The sequence below is a fragment of the Microtus pennsylvanicus genome, chromosome 11, assembly GCF_037038515.1.
Source record: "Microtus pennsylvanicus isolate mMicPen1 chromosome 11, mMicPen1.hap1, whole genome shotgun sequence".
In the NCBI taxonomy this organism is placed as follows: domain Eukaryota; kingdom Metazoa; phylum Chordata; class Mammalia; order Rodentia; family Cricetidae; genus Microtus; species Microtus pennsylvanicus.
In genome coordinates, this window is record NC_134589.1 from 97,488,509 (window position 1) to 97,511,199 (window position 22,691).

The 22,691-nt window shown below is 43.0% G+C and overlaps 1 protein-coding gene and 1 pseudogene across 2 annotated transcripts in view; one reads left to right on the forward strand and one right to left on the reverse strand.

The window, feature by feature from the left end:
* The first annotated feature begins 9,265 nt into the window (after positions 1–9,265).
* Hapstr1 (HUWE1 associated protein modifying stress responses) overlaps positions 9,266–22,691 on the forward strand; it is a 31,713-nt gene continuing 18,287 nt past the window's right edge. For both annotated transcript variants that reach the window (XR_012907066.1, XM_075942006.1), the window contains exons 1-3: positions 9,266–9,831; positions 10,462–10,542; positions 20,016–20,291. Coding sequence is in view for 1 of the 2 variants with exons in the window: in XM_075942006.1 (XP_075798121.1) it covers positions 9,606–9,831; positions 10,462–10,542; positions 20,016–20,291 (583 nt within the window). In the remaining variant the exon portion in view is untranslated. The remainder of the gene's footprint in view (positions 9,832–10,461; positions 10,543–20,015; positions 20,292–22,691) is intronic.
* Positions 14,670–15,704, reverse strand: LOC142859638 (large ribosomal subunit protein eL39-like; annotated as a pseudogene).

Here is a 22,691-nt window from a genome sequence, read left to right on the forward strand (position 1 = left end):
AATCTTAAAGAAGAAAAGGAATATTGTTAGCATTTTTTCTTTTTATTGTTAGCATTCTTGAGTATCTGGCTTTTGTTAGTTTCTTATCTATGTAATTTCAAACTAGCAATTCTCCTGCTTTAGTCTTTATAAATGTGTATTATTATACCTGGTCCATGAGGATAGATGTTTCTGGCTTTACACACACACACACACACACACACACACACACACACCATATGCTGGGAACACAGATGTGCACTACAGCTCACATTTTCCAAGAATCTTTTTTTATTTTTTATTTTTTTTTTTGGTTTTTCGAGACAGGGTTTCTCTGTGGCTTTGGAGCCTGTCCTGGAACTAGCTCTTGTAGACCAGGCTGGTCTCGAACTCAAGAATCTTTTTTTTTTAATATTTCAAAATTAGTTTTGTGTTCATTTTTATACGTATGACTGTTTTGCTTACACATATGTATGCATACCATGAACATGCGTGGTGCCTATCAAAGTCAAAAGAGGGCTTTGGATCCCCTAGAACTGAAGTTATGGACTGTTATCAGCAGTCATGTAGGTACTGGGAATTGACTGAGGCCTCTGCCTGCAAAAACAAATGTTCCTAACCATTGAACTGTCCCTCTGGTCACTCACAGAGGTCACATTGTTACTTTCATATTCCTGTGTTCCATGAGACACTAATAATAAGACAGGTGTGGAGACGCAGGTAATAATGTAGAGAATATTAGCTTTACTGGGGGCCAGGGGGCTGGAGAGATAGATGGCTCGGTGGTTAAGAGCACTGACTGCTCTTCTAGAAGACCCGGTTCTAATTCCCAGCACCAACATGGCAGCTCAGTTAACTGTCTTTAACTCCAGTTCAGGGGATCTGACACCCACACACATACATACCTGCAGGCAAAACATAATAAACAATAAAAAAAAATTTGGGCATAGTGGGACGCGCCTTTAATCTCAGCAGTCAGGATGCAGAGGCTGGTGGATCTCTGAGTTCAAGGCTGGCCTAGTCTATAGAGCAAGTTCTGGGACAGCCAGAGCTACACAGAGAAATCCTGTCTCAAAAACAAACAAACAAACAAACAAACAAACAGGGCTGGAGAGATGGCTCAGTGGTTCAGAGCACTGGCTGCTCTTCCAGAAGTCCCGAGTTTAATTCCCAGCAACCATATGGTGGCTCACAACTATCTATAGTGGGATCTTACACCCTCTTCTGGGATAAAGTTGTTCATGGAGACAGTGTACCCATATACATAAAATACATAAATCTTAAAAAACAAAAACAAAACAAACAAAACCCACAAAGAATATTACCTCAACTCTATGACAATTAGCATCAGAATCCACAAACTCTGACCTGCTAAAGTTGCTTGCTGACAATCTGAGTTTGATGCCTGAGACACGTGTGGCACGCACAGAAACACAAACAATTGCAATTTAAAAAGGGAGAGTCAGGTATGGTGGTACATTCCAGTACTTGAGAGACAGAGGCAGGTTGATCCCTGAGTTCGAGGCCAGCCTGGCCTGGTCTGGCCTAGAGTTCCAGAACAGCCAGGGCTACACAGAGAAACCCTGGGGTAGTAGAGAAAGAAACTGAAATAGAGTGTCAGGGTGCATCTCTGGAACAAACAAACCAAGAACCCTTTTTGAGAGGTGAAAATAAAGGCTTGCTCCTGCTGGCTGGAAGTTCTGGTAAGAAAGCAGACATCTTCCCATGTTTATTAGAGACCTAGTATTTGTGTAATATAATCGCATTCCTTCTTGGACCTATGACCAAAAATAGATGTCTTCACAAGGAAAGGTCAGAGTCAAAGCTGCTCATTGAATCTGAGAACAAATACGGCCTCATTTCTTAAAGCTTTAACAAGAGCCAGGTGTGGTGGTACATGCCTTTAATTCCAGCATTTGGGCAGATCTCTGTGAGTCCAAGACCAGCAAGTTTAATGTTGAGTTCCAGGCCAGCCAAGGCTGCATGGTTAAATCCTGACTCAGCAAACAAAAACAACTTCCAACATGGTCCTGGCATGGTGGTGAGTGCCTGTCAGTCCAGCACTGAGGAGGTTGAGGCAATGGTTTGAGGGCAGTCTGGACTACACAGTGAGTAGGAGACCATCTGGGACTACACAGCCGCATCACAAAAGAGAAATAACAATGAAAACAAAAACACCTGAACTCCAAACTTGATTCTTCAAAGATGAGGTAGTGCATGATCGTTGCACACAGAGCAGACATTGGCTTTAGATTAGAAACATTTTGTAGGGTTTATTTATTTTTTTTTTTTGAGACAGGGTCTTACTAGCCTTGGTTGGCCTGGATCTAGGGGTCTACCTTCTTCTCTGAATGCTAGGATTAAAAGTGTGCCACTACGCCTGTTAGGACTTTTTTTTTTACATTATTAATTGGTGTTTATTTTGTATTGTTGTGATCTGGCTTAAAGTATTAAGAATCAGCATACCCATGAGGGAACATGGTGACGAAAGCAGAGGTGTCCCTAAAAGTCTTGCCATCAGCTCTCTGCTATAGACGACATGGTCAGAAGGCATCAGTGTCCCATTAGATGAAGAAGCTGGAGCCCTACTTGCAACTGTTTTTATGATGAACTTATGCTTAATTTCAGTATAGTAATTTTTGAAGCCTTCTTTTATTCCATGTACTTGCTAGCTATCCCTATGTAATGCATTTAAAGGCCAGCCTGGGCTATGGGAGACTCTGTCTCAACCTCAGTTTGAAATGGCAATCCTGCCTCCAGGAATCTCAGAATGAGACTCCTGTTAGACATTTGATTCAGCAAATTGGGCAGGTCATGTTCTTTTCCCTGTGGAAAGGCCGTGTCTCACAGGCCACTACAACAGGAGTGAGGTGTAGAACTCTTGGGATTTTGTTTGGCAACATTGGCATTAAATCTGAGCAGTTACTGCATTCAATGAAGCAAAGCAGCTCTACAGGCCTCTTTTATGTTGTTAACTTGACATCATCAGACAGAAAGGAGCTTCAGTTGAGAAAATGCATCCATAAGATTAGGCTTTAGGGAAGCCTGATGTGGAAGGGCTCAGCCCACTGTTGGTAGTGCCACTCCTAGGCTGGTGGGTCTGGCTTCTATAAGAAAGGAGGCTGCACAAGCCATAAGGAGCATGCCAGGAAGCAGCACTCCTCCATGGTATCTGCACCAGCTGCTGCCCCCAGGTTCCTGCACTTCAATGATGAATAGTGATGTGAATGCATAATCCAAATAAACCTGTTCTTCCCGAACCTGCTTTTGGTCCTGGTGTTTTATTATAACAATAGTAACCCTAACTAAGACAGCACCTCTATCTAAATGTTTGCAAACTGGATGTGGGGTCACATACCTGTAACCCCAGTACCCAGGAGATTGAGGCAAGACAATTGCTATGCATTCCAGGCCAGCCTGAATGACACAGTGAGTGCCTCAGAAAACCAAAACCCAACCTAATCAACCCCCCCAAAACATGCTTGCTGATTTCAGGTTAGTAGAAAGATACTCCCCACCTCTGCCTTCCCTTGGCTCATTGTGGTGACTCCAGTTATAGGCCAGCCTTGGCTGCATAGCAAGACCCTTTCTCAAAAGTGGGTGGGTGGGTCTAGTGAGCTGGTTTAGTGGGAAAAGGCATTTGCTGTGCAAACTTGCTGAATTATTTGAGTCCCAGGATGCCTGTGAAGTTGACATGACAAAAGGTTTCTGATCTCTACATGTGTGACTTGGCATGTGTGCCTATTCATACATCATGCACAAATGTAGATAACAACAACAAAAAAAACTAAAAATGGGAGGGCTGGGGATGAATCTCAGTTGATAGAGTGCTTGCCTCTCATGTTCTAGCTTTGGAGCCTGTCCTGGAACTAGCTCTTGTAGATCAGGCTGGCCTTGAACTCATAGAGATCTGCCGCCTCTGCCTCCTGAGTGCTGGGATCAAAGGCGAGTGCTTGGATCAAAGGCGTACACCTCCACCCAGCCACTCTGCAGAGTCCAATACCAGGTGATGCGGGTTAAATTCAGATGTAAGAGTTAGCTAATAAGAAGCTAGAGCTAATGGGCCAAGCAGTGACTTAATTAATTCGTTATCTGTGTGGTTATTTCAGAGCTAAGCGGCCAGGAACTAACTAGTGGCCTCCTTGAACAAATTGGTGCCCAACATGGTTGACTAAAATCCACTTAAAACCTGAGAGGGCTTGAAAAGGAATTCTAGACACAAAATACAGAGTTTAACAAAGCTTCTTTCTTGCTGTTTGCTGGTGGTGTGCTGCAACTCCTTTAAGAGGTTTTCCTGATTCAGCGTAGCAGAAAAAAAGCCGTGCTGTTTTGAAATACCAGCTTTCTGGGCCATGCTGCCAGCAGGACCTCTGGTTCTTTCGGAAGACCGAATATTTGGATGGGGATTGTGAGCAGCGTACTACTACGGCTTGCCTGATGGCAACTTGGACCAGCTTTGTTCCTGGAAGTGGGGCAGTGTGTGCGGCAAGTGGCTCTGTCATGCTGAACTGGGCGGGTCAAGCAGGCAATGCCATATTACCCGTAGCAATGATATAGCTGAAGTTTTAAAGCAGCACTTAGCATTTTAAGAAGCACTCCTGGACAGTAAAGAATTACAGATACACAATAGGATAGATTCAGACATAAAAGACCTCTAAATGCGTCACAGTGTGTTTTAAAAATGTACGTAGGCTTAGGAGAGAGAAGAAAAAGAGTACAAAGAGTTGTAAAAATAAGTAAATGGTTTATAAAAAATGAAAAAGTCTGTAAAGAGAGAGTACAGACAGTCATAGATTAACGGAGTAAAGATAATAAAATAAATATTAAAAAGTAATAGATTTAAGACAAATAAGTCATGTAAAGATGGAGAATACACAGGGAGTCTGGATTATGTATACTATTGTGTTTCCTTTGAATTTTTGACTGTGAAGGAGCTAAATACAGACATTTTATTGTATGGCTGCTAAACTAAACCTACATATATGTTTTAAAGGTGTCTTGTCTTCAAAATTTGGGTCTAAGGATATGTTGTTTTGGAAAAGAGATTCTTCTTTTGTTTCCACAGAAGATAAGAACCTGTGGATTTCTTCCAAATAAATGTGGTTTGAAGGACCAAGACCCCCAACACCCCTCAAAAATTACTTCTCCCAATAAACAACAGGAAGCAGTTTGGAGAATAACTACGCCCGTGTTCTCAAATATTGTCTGTAAATATTTGTTTACATTTAAAGGGGGATATGCTATAGAGATTGCATTGGTATGGATCTTGGTCTATTGATACAAATTTAAGGTCAATTTTGTTATATGTCTATTTCTGCTCTTGATTAAGATATTGTGGTTGTGCAGTGCATTTAAAATATAATGTATAATTAAGAAATATAGGTTAATAGATATCATCTATAAAGTCAAGCTTGTAGTAATGTTAGTTAGATTTTCTAGATGTACAGAGATGTATTTCAGATGGATAGGTATTCTTTTTTTTTTTTTTTCCGAGACAGGGTTTCTCTGTAGCTTTGGTGCCTGTCCCGGAACTAGCTCTTGTAGACCAGGCTGGCCTCGAACTCACAGAGATCCGCCTGCCTCTGCCTCCCCAGTGCTGGGATTAAAGGCGTGTGCCACCACCGCCCGGCTTAGATAGGTATTCTTAAAACCTTTCAAAGATTACAGAATATGGTATTTAAACTGTTTTAAGAAGTTAGGACTTTTCATGACAATGAGACATATGTGCTCCTGGCAACACCAGTAACTTCAAGAAGAAGATGGGCATCGAAGAGGCTCCTTATGGAGTTTGTTAGCCATTTGGGTAAGAAACTGCTCTTGCCTGGACTGCTTGATGGCATGCTATATGAAATGAACATACAGGACCCACAGAGAAATGACTGTTGAACTTGCTGAAAGGTGAAACAGTCCTTCAGGGTTCCTGTTTCATGAAAGAGACTGCCAGACATTCTGCAGGACACAGAAAAATGTGACTGACTGCCAATATAGGTAGACTGTCTTTGGAATTTCCTGCTTCGTGGAAAAGTCTGCTAGATACTATGGGCCTGTAGACTGAAGTTGGGTGCCTGAACATTGCAGAAGAACTTTGGGTGACTGTCCAGGTAGCGAGATGTCTCTGTCAATTCTAGAGTTTTGGAAGTTGCTTACAATGTACTTCCTGTTTACTTAGGTAATATATTTTTCTGGAGTCTTTGATGGAATTGAAGAATTTATAGTGATATTTATAATTTTTCTTAGTTATGATAAAAGATAAAGTAGATATAAATATTGTAACCGTAATTCTTGCTTGATACCTGTTTTGTTATATGTAATTTTACTAAGTTAAAGTTAAAACCTTCCTTTTTATTTAAACAGAAAAGGGGAGGTAAGGTGGGATTCCCCTCTGTATGCTATGAATATCATTGGTTAATAAAGGACTGCTTTGGACCTATAGCAGGGCAGAACTTAGATAGGCAGGGAAAACTAAACCGAATGCTGGGAGAAAGGAGGCAGAGTCAGAGAGAAGCCATGGAGCACCCCCCCCCCCATGTAGATCGATGCTGGAACTTTAGCCGGTAAGCCACAGTCACTTGGTGATACACAGATTACTAGAAATGGGTTAAATTCAGACGTAAGAGTTAGCCAATAAGAAGCTAGAGCTAATGGGCCAAGCAGTGATTTAATTAATATAATATCTGTGTGGTTATTTCGGGGCTAAGCAGCCAGGAACTAACTTGCGGCCTTCTTCAACAAGGTGATGGTAGCACACACCTTTAATCCCAGGACTGGGGCGCGCAGGGAGCAGAGGCAGGTGGATCTCTGTGAGTCTGAGACAAGACTAGTCTACAGAGTGAGTTCCAGGACAGATAGGGCTACACAGAGAAATCCTGTCTCCAAAAGCAAAAACAAAACCAAAAACAACCCACAGTCCTTTGCTTCCTGACATGATTGCTATCCAAATTGTTATGAGGAAAAGATTTGGAGATTGAAGAATAATAACATGTAAAATAATCACTTCACCAAGCAGAGACACTTGCCTGTTATCCCAGTACTTGAAAAAAACGGAAATCGCCAGTAGTTCAAGCCCAATCTGGGCAAATAAATAGTGAGTTCTCGGTTAATCTGACATGAGATCCTGTCTCAAAGCCCTAATCAAACCAAACCAACTCCCCCCCCCACTTCAATGTATTTAATTTATTATTATGGTGTGCCTGTGCGTGTGGAGGTCAGAGGGAAACTTTGTGAGGCTGGTTCTCTCATTCCCCCTCTCTATGGGTTCAGGCTGTCAAGGCAAACACCTTTAAGCTAGGTTCAGCTAAGTCAGGGACTCACGCCCTAGGCTGACTTGGAAATTGCTCGAACCTCTGCCATTCCAGCTATCTCACCCTCCTTTTCCCTGGAGGGAGGACATCTACCTCTAGAACAGGAAGTCTCTCTCTCTCTCTCTCTCTCTCTCTCTCTCTCTCTCTCTCTCTCTCTCTCTCTTCTCTCTCTCTCTCTCTCTCTCTATATATATATATATATATATATTTTTTTTTTTTCAAATGACTCAGTTCTCAAAGGTTATTTCTGGGGAACAGGACTGTTTGGGAGGATCTGATGAGATAGGCAGAATGAATGACTTACATTTTTCATTCTAGCTTCTCCAGTCCGCTAGGAATTTATCTGTGCTTCACTCCCTAGTCAGAGAAATTGCCCCCTTTGAGTATCTTCTAATCCCACGCTGGGACTTGTCTACCTCCCATATTTGACCTTATGCTCTGTGGCTTTTGCAAAGCTGTTTTTAAAATTTTAACTTAATTTTTGGAGAGTTGGTCTGCCTATGATGTCCTGGCTTATACGGAAGGAACTCAATTTGTGACGATCCTCCTGAGTGCAAAGATTGATTTCGGGTGTGTTCCACTAGGTCTCTCTGACAGATAAATTGCTTTTTACAGGCTAGTTGTGGGCACCTGAAGGATCCATGTGTTGATTTGTGATAACATTGCTTAGGCTTCATTGAGGCCAATTTAGGATTTAAAAACAACAAAACGAAACAAAAATTTACCAGGTGTGGTGGCACATGTCTTTATCCCCAGATCCCTGGGGGAAGAGGCAGAAGGATCTTTGTGAGTTCGAGGCCAGCTTGGTCTACAAGAGCTAGTTCCAGGACAGGCTCCAAAGCTACTGAGAAACTCTGTCTCGAACCCCCCCCCCCCAAAAAAAAACACCCCAAACCAAAAACCAAAGCAAGGAAAGCGACATCACGCCCGCCTTTGAGTCCTGTCTCAAGTGAAAAAGGAATGCGAGCTTTCAGACAGACCAGATACTGGATTTGGGGGAATGCGACAGGTCGGGGTAGTGGACAGAACGGAGAGTGATTTCAGGAGAAGCTAGAGCAGGGGCAGATCCTGCTGGGACTTTCAGGTTGTGCAGACGGTGCAGGGACCTCGGCCTAGGCTGTCAGCTCGGAAGCTGAAAGGTCTCACCATCGCCGCTGCCCTCCGCCTTCCAGACCCGATACCCGGGACTGCCCACCCTTGGGCGCTGCGCAGGCGCGGGAATACCAGCAATTGCACAGCAGGGTCGGGGGAGGGACGCGGCCGTCGCACGTGTCCCGGGAGCGTGCACAGGACAGGTGCGGACCGCTGCTAGCCCCAGACCGATGCCCAGCTCGGCCTGTCCCGTTCTCCCGGGAGCCGCGGTGGGAGAACTTTCCTTTGGACTCGCACGATTTATTTGCCACATTAAGGTTAGGAACTCAGGCATAGAAACATGGAAGGCGCTATGGAAACAGACCTAGGCTGCAGGACCCAGGAACCCGGAGTCAGCACATAAACACCCCGTGCGCACGGGCTCTCAGGCCCCAGAGAGGCCCCCGCCGGGTGCGGTCACCCGGCCGCATCACGTGACCCGAGATGGACAATACGGCTAGCAGGCACTGCGCACGCGCAGCCCCTCTGCGCCGGCTGACATATACTTTTTTTTTTTTTTTTTTTTGCTTTGGTTGGGTGCACGCAAACACTGTCAACGCCTCCCCGCTCCGCCGTCTTCATCCTCCCTGACATTTACTCCTTCCCCCCCCAACCCTCACCCGCCCACTGATGACATCAGGGCGACAGGCGGACGAGCCAATCAGAACTCTGTGTTCAGGGGCCGGCACGCGGAGCCCGTTGCAGCGGGCCAATGGGGAAGGCTGACGGCGGGCGCGCCCCAACCGCCTCCTCCCGGGGCTGCCCCTGGCCCAGTGGGCGGCGCTTTCCAGTCAGCATGTGGGCGGGGGAGGGCGGGGCCCGGTCGCCGCAGAGGCGTCGACGCCGCCGCCGTCGACGACGTTCCTCAGTCTTCGGGGTGGGCTCGGCGGCGCAGGCCGGCCGGGGGACGCCGGGCGGAGAGCAGCGGGGGTCGGAGCGAGGTCGGGGCGCCGTGGGCGGGCGGTAGAGGGGTGCAGGCGAGGCCAGGGCAGGGTGCGGAGCCTTCGAGCGGGGTCAGGGGGGCAGAGGCCCCGGGCTGTGCGGGGCGGGCGCCGGCTCCGCCGGGCTTGCAGCAGGGGCCTGGGCCGGCCTCCGGGCCGCTTCTCCCCGGGCTTGTTGACGACGACGTTCCCGCGGGGGCCCCGCCTGAGGAGGACGCGGCGGCGGCGGCCAGGCCGCGGGAGGCCGCGGAGGATGGAGGAGCGGAAGGAGGAGGGCGAGGCGGAGATTCAGGAGCACGGGCCCGAGCACTGGTTCTCCAAGTGGGAGCGACAGTGCCTGGCCGAGGCCGAGCAGGACGAGCAGCTGTCCCCCGAGCTGCAGGAGGAGGCGGCCGCCGCCGCACAGCCCGAGCACAAGCAGCAGAAGCTGTGGCATCTCTTCCAGAACTCGGCCACTGCCGTGGCTCAGCTCTACAAAGGTGAGGCCGCGCCGCCATCTTGGCGCCGCCCCGGCCTGCGGAGCTGCCCTTCCGCCCGGCTCCCGGCTCGCTTCCCGGGGCCCGGTCTCTCCCCGCACCCTGAGGGCACAGCTCGGCGGCGGGGAGGGGACGGCCGCGCCTCGGACCCCTTGCCCTCCGACTCGCACCACGCCGACGGAAGAGCGGCCCTGGGAGGGGGAACGACGAGGAGACTTGGGGAGACCCCCCGACTTGGAGTACCCCTGGAGGGTGGTCCCCACATACCGGTCAGGGTGTCCCCGGCCGGATCGAGGGGATAGGGGAGGAGTCCCTGTCACAAAATGGCGAAGGAGGCGGTGGGGCGGCCCTATTGTGCCCCGAGTCGGCCTCGGGGCGGAGACTGCGAGGGGCGCCTCCCTGCGCCTGCCAAGCCGCGTTTGCAGCTCCGGCTTCGCTGATGTCAGATTCCCCCTCCTCGACCCAGTAACTCCGGTCTCACGCTCTTTTGGGATCCCCAAACCCTGAAGAAAATGGCGAAACCTAATATGGCCGTTGCGGAGTGACTGACGCCCAAATAACATTCTCTTCTTTCTCTGTGTCCTTGTGTGTCTTTTTATCTCCCCTATTGTTTCCCCCCCTTTTTATTTCCAGACCGAGTGTGTCAGCAGCCAGGACTTTCTCTCTGGGTCCCCTTCCAAAACGCAGCCACCGCCGTCACCAACCTCTACAAAGGTAAAGATAACCTTGCTGCATTGCCAGGCTAAGGGGGAAGGGAGGAAGGACGGGCCTCTTCAGATTGACGGCTGACGTTCTGAGTGTGTGTTCTGTTCTCAAGTCTAGCTTCTGCTAACCTTGAATGCTTTGCACTTTGAGGTTATCATTGGTGTTCTGGCTAGATGTCTCCAGGCAATTTTTGACAGTCCTCCGCCTTCTCCCTTGGGGGGGATATGTGACAGTGTCTGAGGAACACTTAGTTGTCATCCGTGAGAGGGGTCTGCTGTTGGCATGTGGTGAGTAGAGGCTGCTGATAATTCTGTAGTGTCTTGAGATATCTCCAGCACCTACCCTTTTTAGCAAGGACTTAATTTACCAAGTCTTCAAAGTGGTGAGGTTAATTGAGACGCTCTGCAGTGGAACACTGGTGAGTCTTGTTCTTTTGGAAAGGCTTCGAGGGAAGATGTGTGTGTGTGTGTGTGTGTGTGTGTGTGTGTTTTAAACTACAGAGGGGATCACCGGCCCTTGTAAGATTCATGAATCTGGCCTCTTAGAGCATTCAGTGAACTCTTGCTGTTTGGATTAGAGTTGTGCACACTTCCCTGTCTGTAGCAAGTTCATCAGATCTTTTTCAAAACTACTTTGTAACTGAGTGTATATTGTTGGTGTCTGAATGAGAGTTTTAAATGGCTTTGTGTTTGGTGCTTTTGGAGTTCATTTTTAGATCTGATTGAAGGTGTATAGGTCTTGCCATTATACTCTTGGTAACAGTAGATTTGACTTTGCATTGTTACAGCTTTGGGAATATCCTTGTGATAAAATTAATTTGGATTTGATTGTTAGTACACATGTTGCTAAAGTCAATGGCTTCAAACATTTAAAAATCCAGTAATGATAATAGAAATTTGTGCAGTTCAGCAAATAATAATTTAGGTTGGAAAATTATGGAGCATCTTTAGTGTTAGGATCTTTTTGTTGTGGGTTTTTTGTTGTTGTTGTTGTTTGTTTGTCTTGGAGACAGGATTTCTCTGTAGCTTTGTAGCCTCTCTTGGAACTTGCTCTGTAGACCAGGCTAGTCTTGAGCTCAGAGATCCGTCCGCCTCTGCCTCCTGAGTGCTGGATTAAAGGTGTGCCATCACTGCCTGGTGAGTGGAGATTCTTGTTGTCAGCATTTTGTAAGAGTTTTAGAGTATACTTGGCAGCTTGAAGGGACAGTAATTTTGAGAACTGTTAACTGTAATTAATGTTAATTTAGGGAACGAGAAGCTTATAGTCCAGTCTTACTGAAGAAACAGAAACTGCTTATTTATTGACTTTTTTTGCTTTTGTAAGATAGGGTCTTTTTCACTTTGTAGCCTAGGCTGGCATCAAACTTGTGGTTCTCCAGCTTGTCTCTACAGTGCTCGGATTATAGGTGTACACCTCCATGCCCTGCTAGAAACATAGGTTACGTGATTACTGGTCAGCTTTGATTTTTATATAGCTGGGTTTAAAGTTTTAGGGCAGAGTGTTAGGGATGGAGTCTAGGGTCCTCAAAAATGCTAGGCAGTTAGATAGCTGCTGAGTCACAACCCTAGCCCAAGTTTTATAAGTTTGACTTACTGAAAAAATTGATTTTTAGCATCTGTTGGTGCTTGGGTTCTTGAGCATTCTCTTTGGATAGCTCATGGTTTAAATAGAAACAGAATTTAGAACTAATACTTGAATTAAAATTTTACCAAATTTTAATTCCTTAGTGTATAATTTGCATACAATAAAATCGCCTTCAAAAAATGTGCCGTTTCATTTTGACACATACATTATTAGCAAATAGAATATACCTTCCCCTCCAGTCCCTGGCAACCAGATGGCTATATACTTATAAAATAGCTACATCAATTTCACATTGTAGGGTATTATTAGCTCAATGCTTTGCTTTATTTTTTTGAGACAGTCTTTCTGTGTGGGTCAGACTGGCCTGGAACTCAGAGGTCTGCCTCTGCCTCCTGAGTGGTGGAATCAAAGACTTGCACCTGCCACTATATTCTCCCAAAACTCAGTACTTTAATGTTGTAGAGTAATAATAATTTTGTTATCCTGATAACTAAGGCTTATCACTTTTTCCTTTTGTAGTTTTTGTCTGAAAGGAAAGATATTTTTCTGGTTGCTGGGTCCCTAGCCTAAGCCATATTACTTTCTGATGTGACGTCCCATGACTTGGTGCTAGTGCATGTCCCTCTAGGATTAAAGCTAGAACTTCTCTTTAAAAGATGGAATGAGTTGGGTGTGGCACACACCTTTAACCCCAGTAATGAAGGGGCAGAGGCAGACGAATCTGATTTTAAGGCCAGTCTGGTCTACAGAGTGAGCCCCAGGATAACCAGGACTACACAGAGAAACCCTGTCTTTCAAAACCAAAACAAACAAACAAAAAACCAAAATTGGTTGTATTCCGAAATAATTTTTTTTTTTTTTAGTTTTTCAAAACATGGTTTTCCTATGTCAGCCCTGGATGTCCTAGAACTCTGTAGACCAGGCTGGCCTTGAACTCAAGAGATCCAGCTGTCTGCCTCTGCCTCCTGAGTGTGGGGATTAAAGGTGTGCACCACCACCCCCTCCAGGCTAAAATAATTTTTAGTTGATTACTTCATTTGAAATGCTTATTGCTGGACATTGTGGCAAATGCCTGCAATCCCCGTAGGAGGATCACTGAGTTCAAGGCCAGCCTGGGCTCTATAGGTGAGACTCTTGTTTCCAAATAGGTAGGTTTTTTTGGTTTAGAAAATTTCTTGAGGAGCATTGCTTTTGTTTCTGTAAGACATGTAGTTCCTGGATTGTCAGTGTGAATTGATAGTAATAAGTATCCTGTTAATTAAAACATGCTTATTACCTCACAGGAATGGATAAATTTTGTATGGAATTCGGTATTTTCAACTCCTTAGTTTTGTTATAAGGAGGGTGAATAATATTGTACTTTCACACACTCCCACCTTTTCAAAGTGTGACCACTATAGAACAGGAATACAACTTTTTTTATTTTCGAGACAGGGTTTCTCCTTAGCTTTTGGTTCTTGTCCCGGAACTAGCTCTTTTAGATCAGGCTGGCCTCGAACTCACAGAGATCCGCCTGCCTCTGCCTCCCGAGTGCTGGGATTAAAGGCGTGCTCCACCATTGCCTGGCCAGGAATACAACTTTAAGAATATTTTGCAGCCGTGTGGTGGTGGCGCACGCCTTTAATCCCAGCACTCGTGAGGCAGAGGCTGGCGGATCTCCGTGAGTTCGAGGCCGGCCTGGTCTACAAAGGGAGTTCCAGGAGGCTCCAAAGCTACAGAGAAACCCTGTCTCGAAAAAAACCAAAAAAAAAAAAAAAAAAAAAAAGAATATTTTGTTATCTGGGAGCTGGAGAAATGGCTCAGTGGTTAAGGACACTGGCTGCTTTTCCAGAGGACTCGGGTGCAATTCCCATCACTGCAACTGCCTGTAACTCCAGTTTCAGGGGATCTCACACAGACACACATGTAGGAAAAGCATTAATGCACATAAAGTAAAAATAAATTATTAAAAAAATATTTGACTATCTTAAATAGAACCGGTAAAATAAGTACTGTCACAAGTAAATTCAACACTAAAAATTCAAGTCCGATTGTTCATAGTTCTGATGATCTATCTACTTAGGTGTTAACTGATTGACAGGAAGACAGACTTTGGAGGGTTCCTCTTAAGTGGGCGATGCTCTCATGTATTTAATGTATTCAAGCATATGATAAACTAAAAATGGCTTATTTTCCAGCCAGGGAAGAGTGGTGCTCCTTGGTAATTCTTTGATTTGAGCACACAGGAAGATCAGAGTTGAGGTAGAACTCTTTTAAAAGGGTCTTTGGGGACATGCTTATTTGCTTGCTTATTCATTTATTGATGAGTGTCTTCTTATGTAGCCCGAGATGGCCTTGAACTTGAGTATTGGAATAATTTACTGCCCCCCCCCCCGTTTTGTTTAAAGAGGTCCTTTTTCTGAAAGGTTCTGTCTTGTTATTGGACAAACTATGCCCCTGATTTAGACATAACCAAGTCTCCAGGTTAGAAATGTTGAACTGCAGTCTGGTAGGATTGATGATGGGTGACCATGATACAGACTAAAGCCTCAGTTTTACCATTGTGTGAATCCTTACAGACCCAGCTTCGTTCTCTTCTAGTGTCTTCGTGGAGTCATACCTGATTCTGTTAGCTGTTTTCATCTGAATCCTTTGAGGAACTGGACAATTATGCTTTTGTTTCTTGGTCAGGGCTCCTTTGATTCTGAAAGTCTTGTGAGAAGACAGGGTGAAAAGCAGAGTTGGGTATGGTGCACCATGGCAGAGGAGAAGCACAAAATATTTTCAAGTTACATTTATTTACTTAGTATGTGTTACATGTGTCTGCAGAAATCAAGGACATAACTTTTGGGAGTTGGTTCTCTCAAACATGCATCAAACCCAGGTCATCAGGCTTGGTGGCAAGGACATTTGCCTGCTGAACCATTCACTGACCCTCAGGGATCTTTTTTTTTTTTTCCTCAGGGATCTTTTTAATTGTCAGTAAGCTTTTGAAAAATTGAGCATGCAGTGGTGATTTAGTTGGGACATGGCCAGAAGGAATTGGAAAAGAAAAGCAAGTTAGTTTTGTCTACTTGTTGAGGACTGCAAATATGGCTTGTTGATGAGAGACGTTGGACCTTTTATGCCAGATCTGTCAAATTGTCTGCTGCTTTTGGGGGGGTTAGGCAAGAAAATTCTGGTGACTGGTTCCCAAGAACCAGTGATCATTCCAAAGAGAACAGCATGCCTTAAATGTTGGTTCCTTTTCATAGTATGAATTTTATGTCTTCAACTAAAGGGAGTGAAGTGGTTGTTCCATTCTGCGTAGGTGTGGTGGGTACCTAGGAAATAACAGTGCTCTACCTGCTTTACTTTGTTGAGGGTAGTGGTGTTGGATCTGGAACCCAGTTTGCAATGATCTGCCATAGAGCTGCACCACCAGCCAAGTGTCTGCTTCTCATCGACCTCATTTCCTTGGGTGATTTGTTTTCCATTTTGGTCTCTTGGTTCCTCATTAGGAAGGTATAGCATATACATCTTTTTTTTTTTTTTTTTTTTGAGGCAGTGTTCTTGCTGTGTGGCTTAGGCTGGTCTCCAGTATACCCAACCACTAGGATCATAGACATGCTATCGTGTCTCTGAATTTCTCCTTTGGCTTGGGGAACATAACTCCTTAAGATTGGACTGGTGGTTGTCATTCAGGACAAGGTTAGCCTGGGTGCCTTATAGAATACTTAGTCTGGGCTGGAGCTGGTGCCCTTGTTTATTAACCTTTCGGAGCCACAGAGAATCACTTCTCAAATCCCCGCCCCCCATTATTTCTAGTCTAGCCTGGCCTCCTGCTTCCTTTTTAGCTGTTGATGACCTTGAGTTTGAGATCATCCACCTTCCTGGGACAACAGACTTGTGTTATCAAAGTCAGTTTATTCCATGCTGGGTATCTTTAAGTTGTCTTAGCATGGGTTAGGTAGAAGTCTGTCACATTGAGAGCTTTCTCTTGATACTGCATACTTTGAGTTGTTGTGTATCTGCTTAGTAGTATTGAAGGATAGGTGAGCTTCATGCTTCAGAATCTGCTACAGCACAAGCTCTTCGTTTTGTGTTTGGCATTTAGGGGGTATTCAAATGTAGACAGTGCTGGTGATCAGGTTTTAACTGTTTCAGTTATTTTGCATAGTGCAAAGTGCTTAATATGAAAAGGACTAATTCTAATATTTTTTTGTCTTCTAAAGTTGCGTATGTCAGTAAACTTTGCAGTGTGCATCCTTTTTCTTTTTAACAAACAAATTAAATAAATCATGTCATATTCTCTCTCTCTTTGGTTTTTCAAGACATGGTTTCTGTTTCTCTATGTGTAGTTCTGGCTGTCCTGGAACTCAATTTGTAGACCAGACTGTCTTGAACTCACAGAGATCTGCTTGCCTCTGCCTCCTGAGTGCTGGAATTAAAGGTGTGCACCACCCCTCACATCTTGTTTCTAACAATCATTTCAATTCAGTGTGGCCAGTTTGGACTTAACCTGTTATCTGTACTCCAAAGGTGAATGGGCATAATGAAAATCTGGTACACGTTGGGAGTGCCTATAATAATAGTCAGACAAAGTGTTCTGCCTGGAGTAGATGGTAAAGGTCTGTGACTCTATTGTAAAGAGTACCAGACTTTGAAGCTTTTTATTATTTTGCCATCTTTTCTTTTTGAGACAAGATGTTGCTATATAACAAATATTTTAGGCTTTCTTGGAACTCACCATGCAGCTCAGGCTGGCCCTGAACTTGCTGTAGTTCTTTTGCCTTGACTTCCCAAGTGTTAGGATTACAGGTGTTTGCCACCATTCTGTCTTTAAATTTTATAGGATACAAGCATTTTCAGGTCAGTGAGATGGTTCTGTTGTTAAAAGTGCTTGTTCCCAAGTCTGAGGACCTGAGTTTGCTTTCCACAATCCATAAGGCGGAAGTGTTGACTCCTATGGTTGTCTTGACCTCTGAGCTTGTGTCCATATACATCTAAGTAAAATAAATAAGTTGGCTTTATTGGTGTGGACCAGTTGATCTCCCTAAGTTGTAGGCTGTATATAGGAATAACTTGATTTGGTGACCTGCTTTGTGTTTTTTCCTTGTTATTTATGTGTGTGACTTATGTCCATATCTATAGTTTTGTGTTGAGTTTGGTTTTATGTTAGTGCTACTTTGAAATGTAGAAGAGCTCATACTAACTTGCTACAGAATTCTTATCTAGAATTGAATGGCTTATTGAGAATTAGTACACCTAGCTAGGTGTGGGATTATACAAGTTAGTTGCTTAGGACTAAGCTACATGTTCTGTTCCTATATCAAATGTGGAGAAAACTTTGTTCAACACATAGTTATCCAGACAAAAACTTGGAGTAATTTAGGGAGCGGGGAAGGACAGGGATGCTTATAGCCATAAGTGGCTGCTGTGATTCTCTCCTGGTTCCCATCTTTTGTTCTGGGTGAAGATTAGAAAACCACATAGGAGGTGAAAAAGAAGTTCTTAGTTTTTGGTACTAATTTCTTAGGGACTGCAGGAGAGTTGTGTTCCTAAAATAATTGGAAAAAATTTCATTTTGACTTTTAACCCAGATCCTTATGTTCCTAATAAAAACATTACTTTGGTGTTGGTGATATAGCTCAGTTAGTTGAATGCTTGTCTAGCATGCTCAGTGGTCCTGGATCAAATATAGCACCTCATAAACGAGGCATGGTGGCATATGCCAGTAAACCCAGCTTTCAGGAGATGGAGGCAAAAGGATAAGAAGTTTAAGGCCATTCTTGTTATAAGTGAATGGCATTGCAGGTCAGCCTAGGTTAATGAGATCCTGTCTAAAAACAAAACCTAAATACCTATTTTTCCTATTTGTTGAATTGTAGATGGTCAGTGTAAATTTAAATTTCAGTATTTTGTGGCTAGCAATTTCCTTTAGAAGTGTTGTTTTGATCTAGTATTGTGTTCTAGGCTTGTAAAGAAAACTCATTTATTTATTTATTTAAAATTGAAGAAGTGGATTTTTGGTGACGGAACTCTGCCTCTTAACCTAGCTTTGGAATAGGCCCTTTGAGTCTCAGTTCTAGTTTCTCAATTGGGATACCTGCTTTGCTGACTCAAAAGTTTTGTATTTAAAAAGAAACATTAAAGGTCTGATGTGTACTCAGTGGCAGAATATGGATATATAGCATGTGCAAGATTTGAGCTTGAGCACCAAAACCCTGATGAATTTTGGCTCTGTGAATTATGTATGAAGGTGCTGCATAGATTGTTTTTAGTGCATGCCACTGCTGTTCTAGGAAATCCAGACTTTAAACATCTATTTGGAAAGCATTTTTTAAATAAAGCATGGATTGTTCACTGTGACTCAAGTAATAAGGGCGTGTATTGTGGTTAAAGGGTGGGTTGGCAGTTTGATGCTCTGAAGCTTTACCTTGAGGTTTATGGTCCTTTTCCAATAATGACTTTGATTTTAGTAAACTAGTTCTGGACACAAAATTATCCCACAAGTTTTGTGCCCTAGGTTTTTGAATAAGAGATCTGAAACCTACAGGTGCAGATGTGTTCATCAAAACAGTGTTTAAGTTCTGTTATTAAATTTAACTTATTTTTGAAAGATAAATCTTCCCCATTTTCTTAAGCACAAACCTCTCCAGTTAGGAGAAATAAAGAAAAACCTTCCTTTAAGTAGAGCAGATTTCTTTTAAATTTTACTTATTTATATTTTATGTATGAGTGTTCTGCATGGATACCTGCATGTCAGAAGAGAGCATCAGATCTCATTATAGATAGTTGTGAGCCACCTTGTGGTTGCTGGGAATTATAAACTCAGGACTTTTGGAAGAGCAGCCAGTGTAATCACTGGGCCATCTCTCCACCTCTAGTAATTTGTTTTGTTTTGTTTTGTCTTGTTTTTGTTTCTTTTTGAGACAGAGGGTGGATTTTCTAAAAACCTGATTGCTTGGATTTTATATTTTTCTTTGGCCCCAAGGGATGATGCTTGATTTTCTTAATAGACTTCTTAGCTCTTTCAGAATTACTGAAACTCTCAATAGAGCTTTTCAAGTTCATCTGAGGTTTATCTACTTTTTAAGGATGCCTTTCCCATCTTTCCTCTAAGAGTTGGAAAGTGCTGTGTGTAACCTTCATGAATACTGTCTTCATGCCTATTCTTATTTTTGAGGAAATGAGAAAGCAGCAGATACTGAGTTGGTTGATGGTGATTTGGATTCTAGAAGTGATAATGGAGAAATGATCTCACTCTTGAGTTTTTATATCTGAAATTAGACTCCTGCTTTCTCAGTTATAATGGTTTGGAATTTTTGGTATTTATTTGATTTTTTTTTTTTTAGAAATTTATTTATTATGTATATAGTGTTCTGTCCACATGTATGCCTACAGGCCAGAAGAGGGTGCCATATCTCATTACAGATGGTAGTGAGCTACCATGTGGTTGCTGGGAATTGAATTTAGGACCGCCGAAATTGTAAGCAATGCTTTTAACCTCTGAGCCATCTCTCTAGCCTGAAGTTTTTGGTTTTTAAAAACAAGCGCTGTGTACTGACTGTACTGAAGCTTGCTCTGTAGACCAGGATGGCCTCGAACTCCCAGAGATCCTCTTGCCTCTGAGTGCTGGGATGGGTTTTGGACTACCTTGTGGGTGCTGAGCAAAGGTCCTGTGCAAGAGCAGTAAGTTACCTGCTGAGGCATCTATTTAGCCTGTTTGAACTTATATTTTAAGAGACTAGACCTAGCTGGGCGGTGGTGACACATGTCTTTAATCCTAACACTCAGGAGGCAGAGTATATTTTGGATTCAAAGACTGCTCATAGCTTATTCATTTTGGTTAAGTGCAAAGTGGGTTTCTTTAGGAGCAAATATAGTACAACTGTGATGGTAACTGTATATTTTCCTTTTCTTTTTATTTCTAATAGAAAGCGTGGATACCCATCAGCGAAGTTTTGATATTGGAATTCAGATTGGCTATCAGCGACGCAATAAGGATGTCCTGGCCTGGGTTAAAAAGCGCAGAAGAACTATTCGTAGAGAAGATTTGATCAGCTTCCTGTGTGGAAAGGTTCCTCCACCACGGAACTCTAGAGCTCCCCCAAGACTGACTGTAGTGTCCCCTAACCGAGCTACTTCAACGGAAACTAGCTCATCTGTAGAGACTGATTTGCAACCCTTCCGGGAAGCCATAGCTCTGCATGGTAAAGCCGTTTAAACATATTTCTTTGGAAAATGGTTAAGGGTGTGCCTGTGGACCCATTTTCATGTTTAGGGTTAGGTCCAGATAATATTGTCTTATTTTGTCTATATAGTAAATCCTGGTTCTAGAAATGTTGAAATAGAATGCAAGCTACAAGCATACATTGGCAGCCCATCTGATGGGTTAGTTTGAGCTTATTAGTATTATAGTAATTATTTCTGCACCACTGATTAGAATTTATTGTTTTGCACCCACATATTGTACATGTTTTCTTAGTCTTTTTGAGTCAAGGGGGGAAGTCCTTGTGTCTTAAGAATTCTGTTAGTTACAGTTGCTTGGAGTGCTTGGTCCATGATAGTCAAGTAAGACAGGAATTGTTGAATTTGTTTACATGGAAAACAGGGACTACCTTTAACACCTTTGGTTATCTAGTATAGAGAGTGAGTTGGTAGCCCAGGGGAAAGAGGGTGGAGAAGTCATACTCCCTCTGCTGCTGTTCCTCAAACCTTTATTGTTTAGGTGGATAGGATTGTGAGAGGTATAGCCAATGGCCAAGTCATCACTATTTTCCAGGCCAGATCTGTCATGCAGATGTGTTTTTGGCTTAGAGGATCTAGATATTAGAGAGATGGGGAAATGTTTTCAGTGATAAATTTGCTGTTACTGTCATAAGCAATAGAGAGGGCTACTTACTCTGACATGTTAAACTGCTGTGAAAATAACAGCAACCAAGTAAGACTTGTTTGAAACCAAGATGGGCACATGATCAAACAGGTGACTAGCCAAGTAGAAGTGAGTCAGGTCATGCGTCCTGTTGACAGCTAACATTTTTAGGCCATAGAAATGGTCATAGGTCTTTAAAATAAGGCTAACCTGCTAATAAACAGTGTGATATGTCTAAATGGCTTCTATATCTTAGAAATTTTAATGTCTCCAGAGACCATACGTCCTTTGGCAACCATTTCTAATTTACTTTCTTTCTTGTATCCCTAGTGAAAAGATGAGAGCTGGAAAAGCGTTGCCTCCCTCCATACCATTTCAGATTTACTTGCTAGTTAAAGCACTTATTCCAGGAAGAAATTTATATGAATGCAATACCTATGATTGCATACTTTTTCTGATATTATTACTATTTAGGTAGTTTTTTTCCCCCTACTTACTGTATTAGTGTGTCATATTTCCTTTTAAATTTGGAAAAACAATTAGAGGTGTATAATATGTCAGATTGATTTAGTGAATGGCAGCATGCAATATAGTTTCCTCTCGTATTGTCATTTCTTATGATTGAATTCATACTTCAAATATTTTTCCTACATACTAGTATCCTACAGAGCCAGTTTTACAAATCAAGCCTTGCTTTCTAGCTAATAGTGTCAGGATATATACAGTAAAAGGCAGCCCAGATTCCATGAGGAAACTCTTATCCTAAGTGCCAGTGTGGTTTTTTTTCAGATCCAATTTGTTCAACCTATGATTTATTATTTTTTGAACTTTGAGAGTCTTGTAAGATAGTTGTAGAAAGGACTATTACTTATGCTTAAGTTATGAGGGCATTAATAAATGTAAGTATAAAACCAGTAAAAATAAATTTTACCTATGGTGAATTCACAGTAAAATAACTAATTAAGTACATATTTGAGCAGAGCGTATTCTTTATTTTTTTGTTTTGTTTGAAACAGTGTACCCTTAACAGGTTCGTACCTCTAAAGTCATGTAGTTAAACAGTTTTGGGTTAAAGTTTTAGGGCCTCTTCAAAGAATTTTTAGAAACAATTATACTTGAATGTCGTGTTCTAATGGGTGTCAGTTTACTGAGGAGAGGGCTAGTCTTATTGAAGATTTAAATGAGGGTATTTGGATTAGTCAGAGGGCATTGTTAATTAAATGGTAAGGTAGACAAATGACTATGATATTATCTGATTTGTATTGAACTCTTAAGGTGATTATTTGGAAACATCTTAATTGGATAGAGATACCAGAGTTTTTTGTGAATTATTTGCATAGTCAATTTTGAAATATAAAGTCAAATTACGAGTTTTTAGAGTACTTCATTGGATTTATTGAAGGGTGGGTCTAAATTCATGAAATTTTAGAGCAAGGCAGAATGGAAAAAGAGTATGGCGAGGTAGAAATTTGTGTTTGCAGTGGAAGCAAACATCATGTTCTTCATCATTTTATGAAAGGGACAACTTCCCTCTTAAGTGTATTCATTAGTTCCTGGACCCCCTCCACCCCCAATAAATACCTCCACCAAAACATCTGTCCACACATAACGTCTTTGATTATTAGAGAAAAAAATAGCAGGGACTATTAAGGTGATTGCAGAGTGTTTCATGTAGATGGAGAGTGTCAAAGAAGACGATCCCCCCGCCCCGAGGGATAACCTCATCAGCTGGGAACCA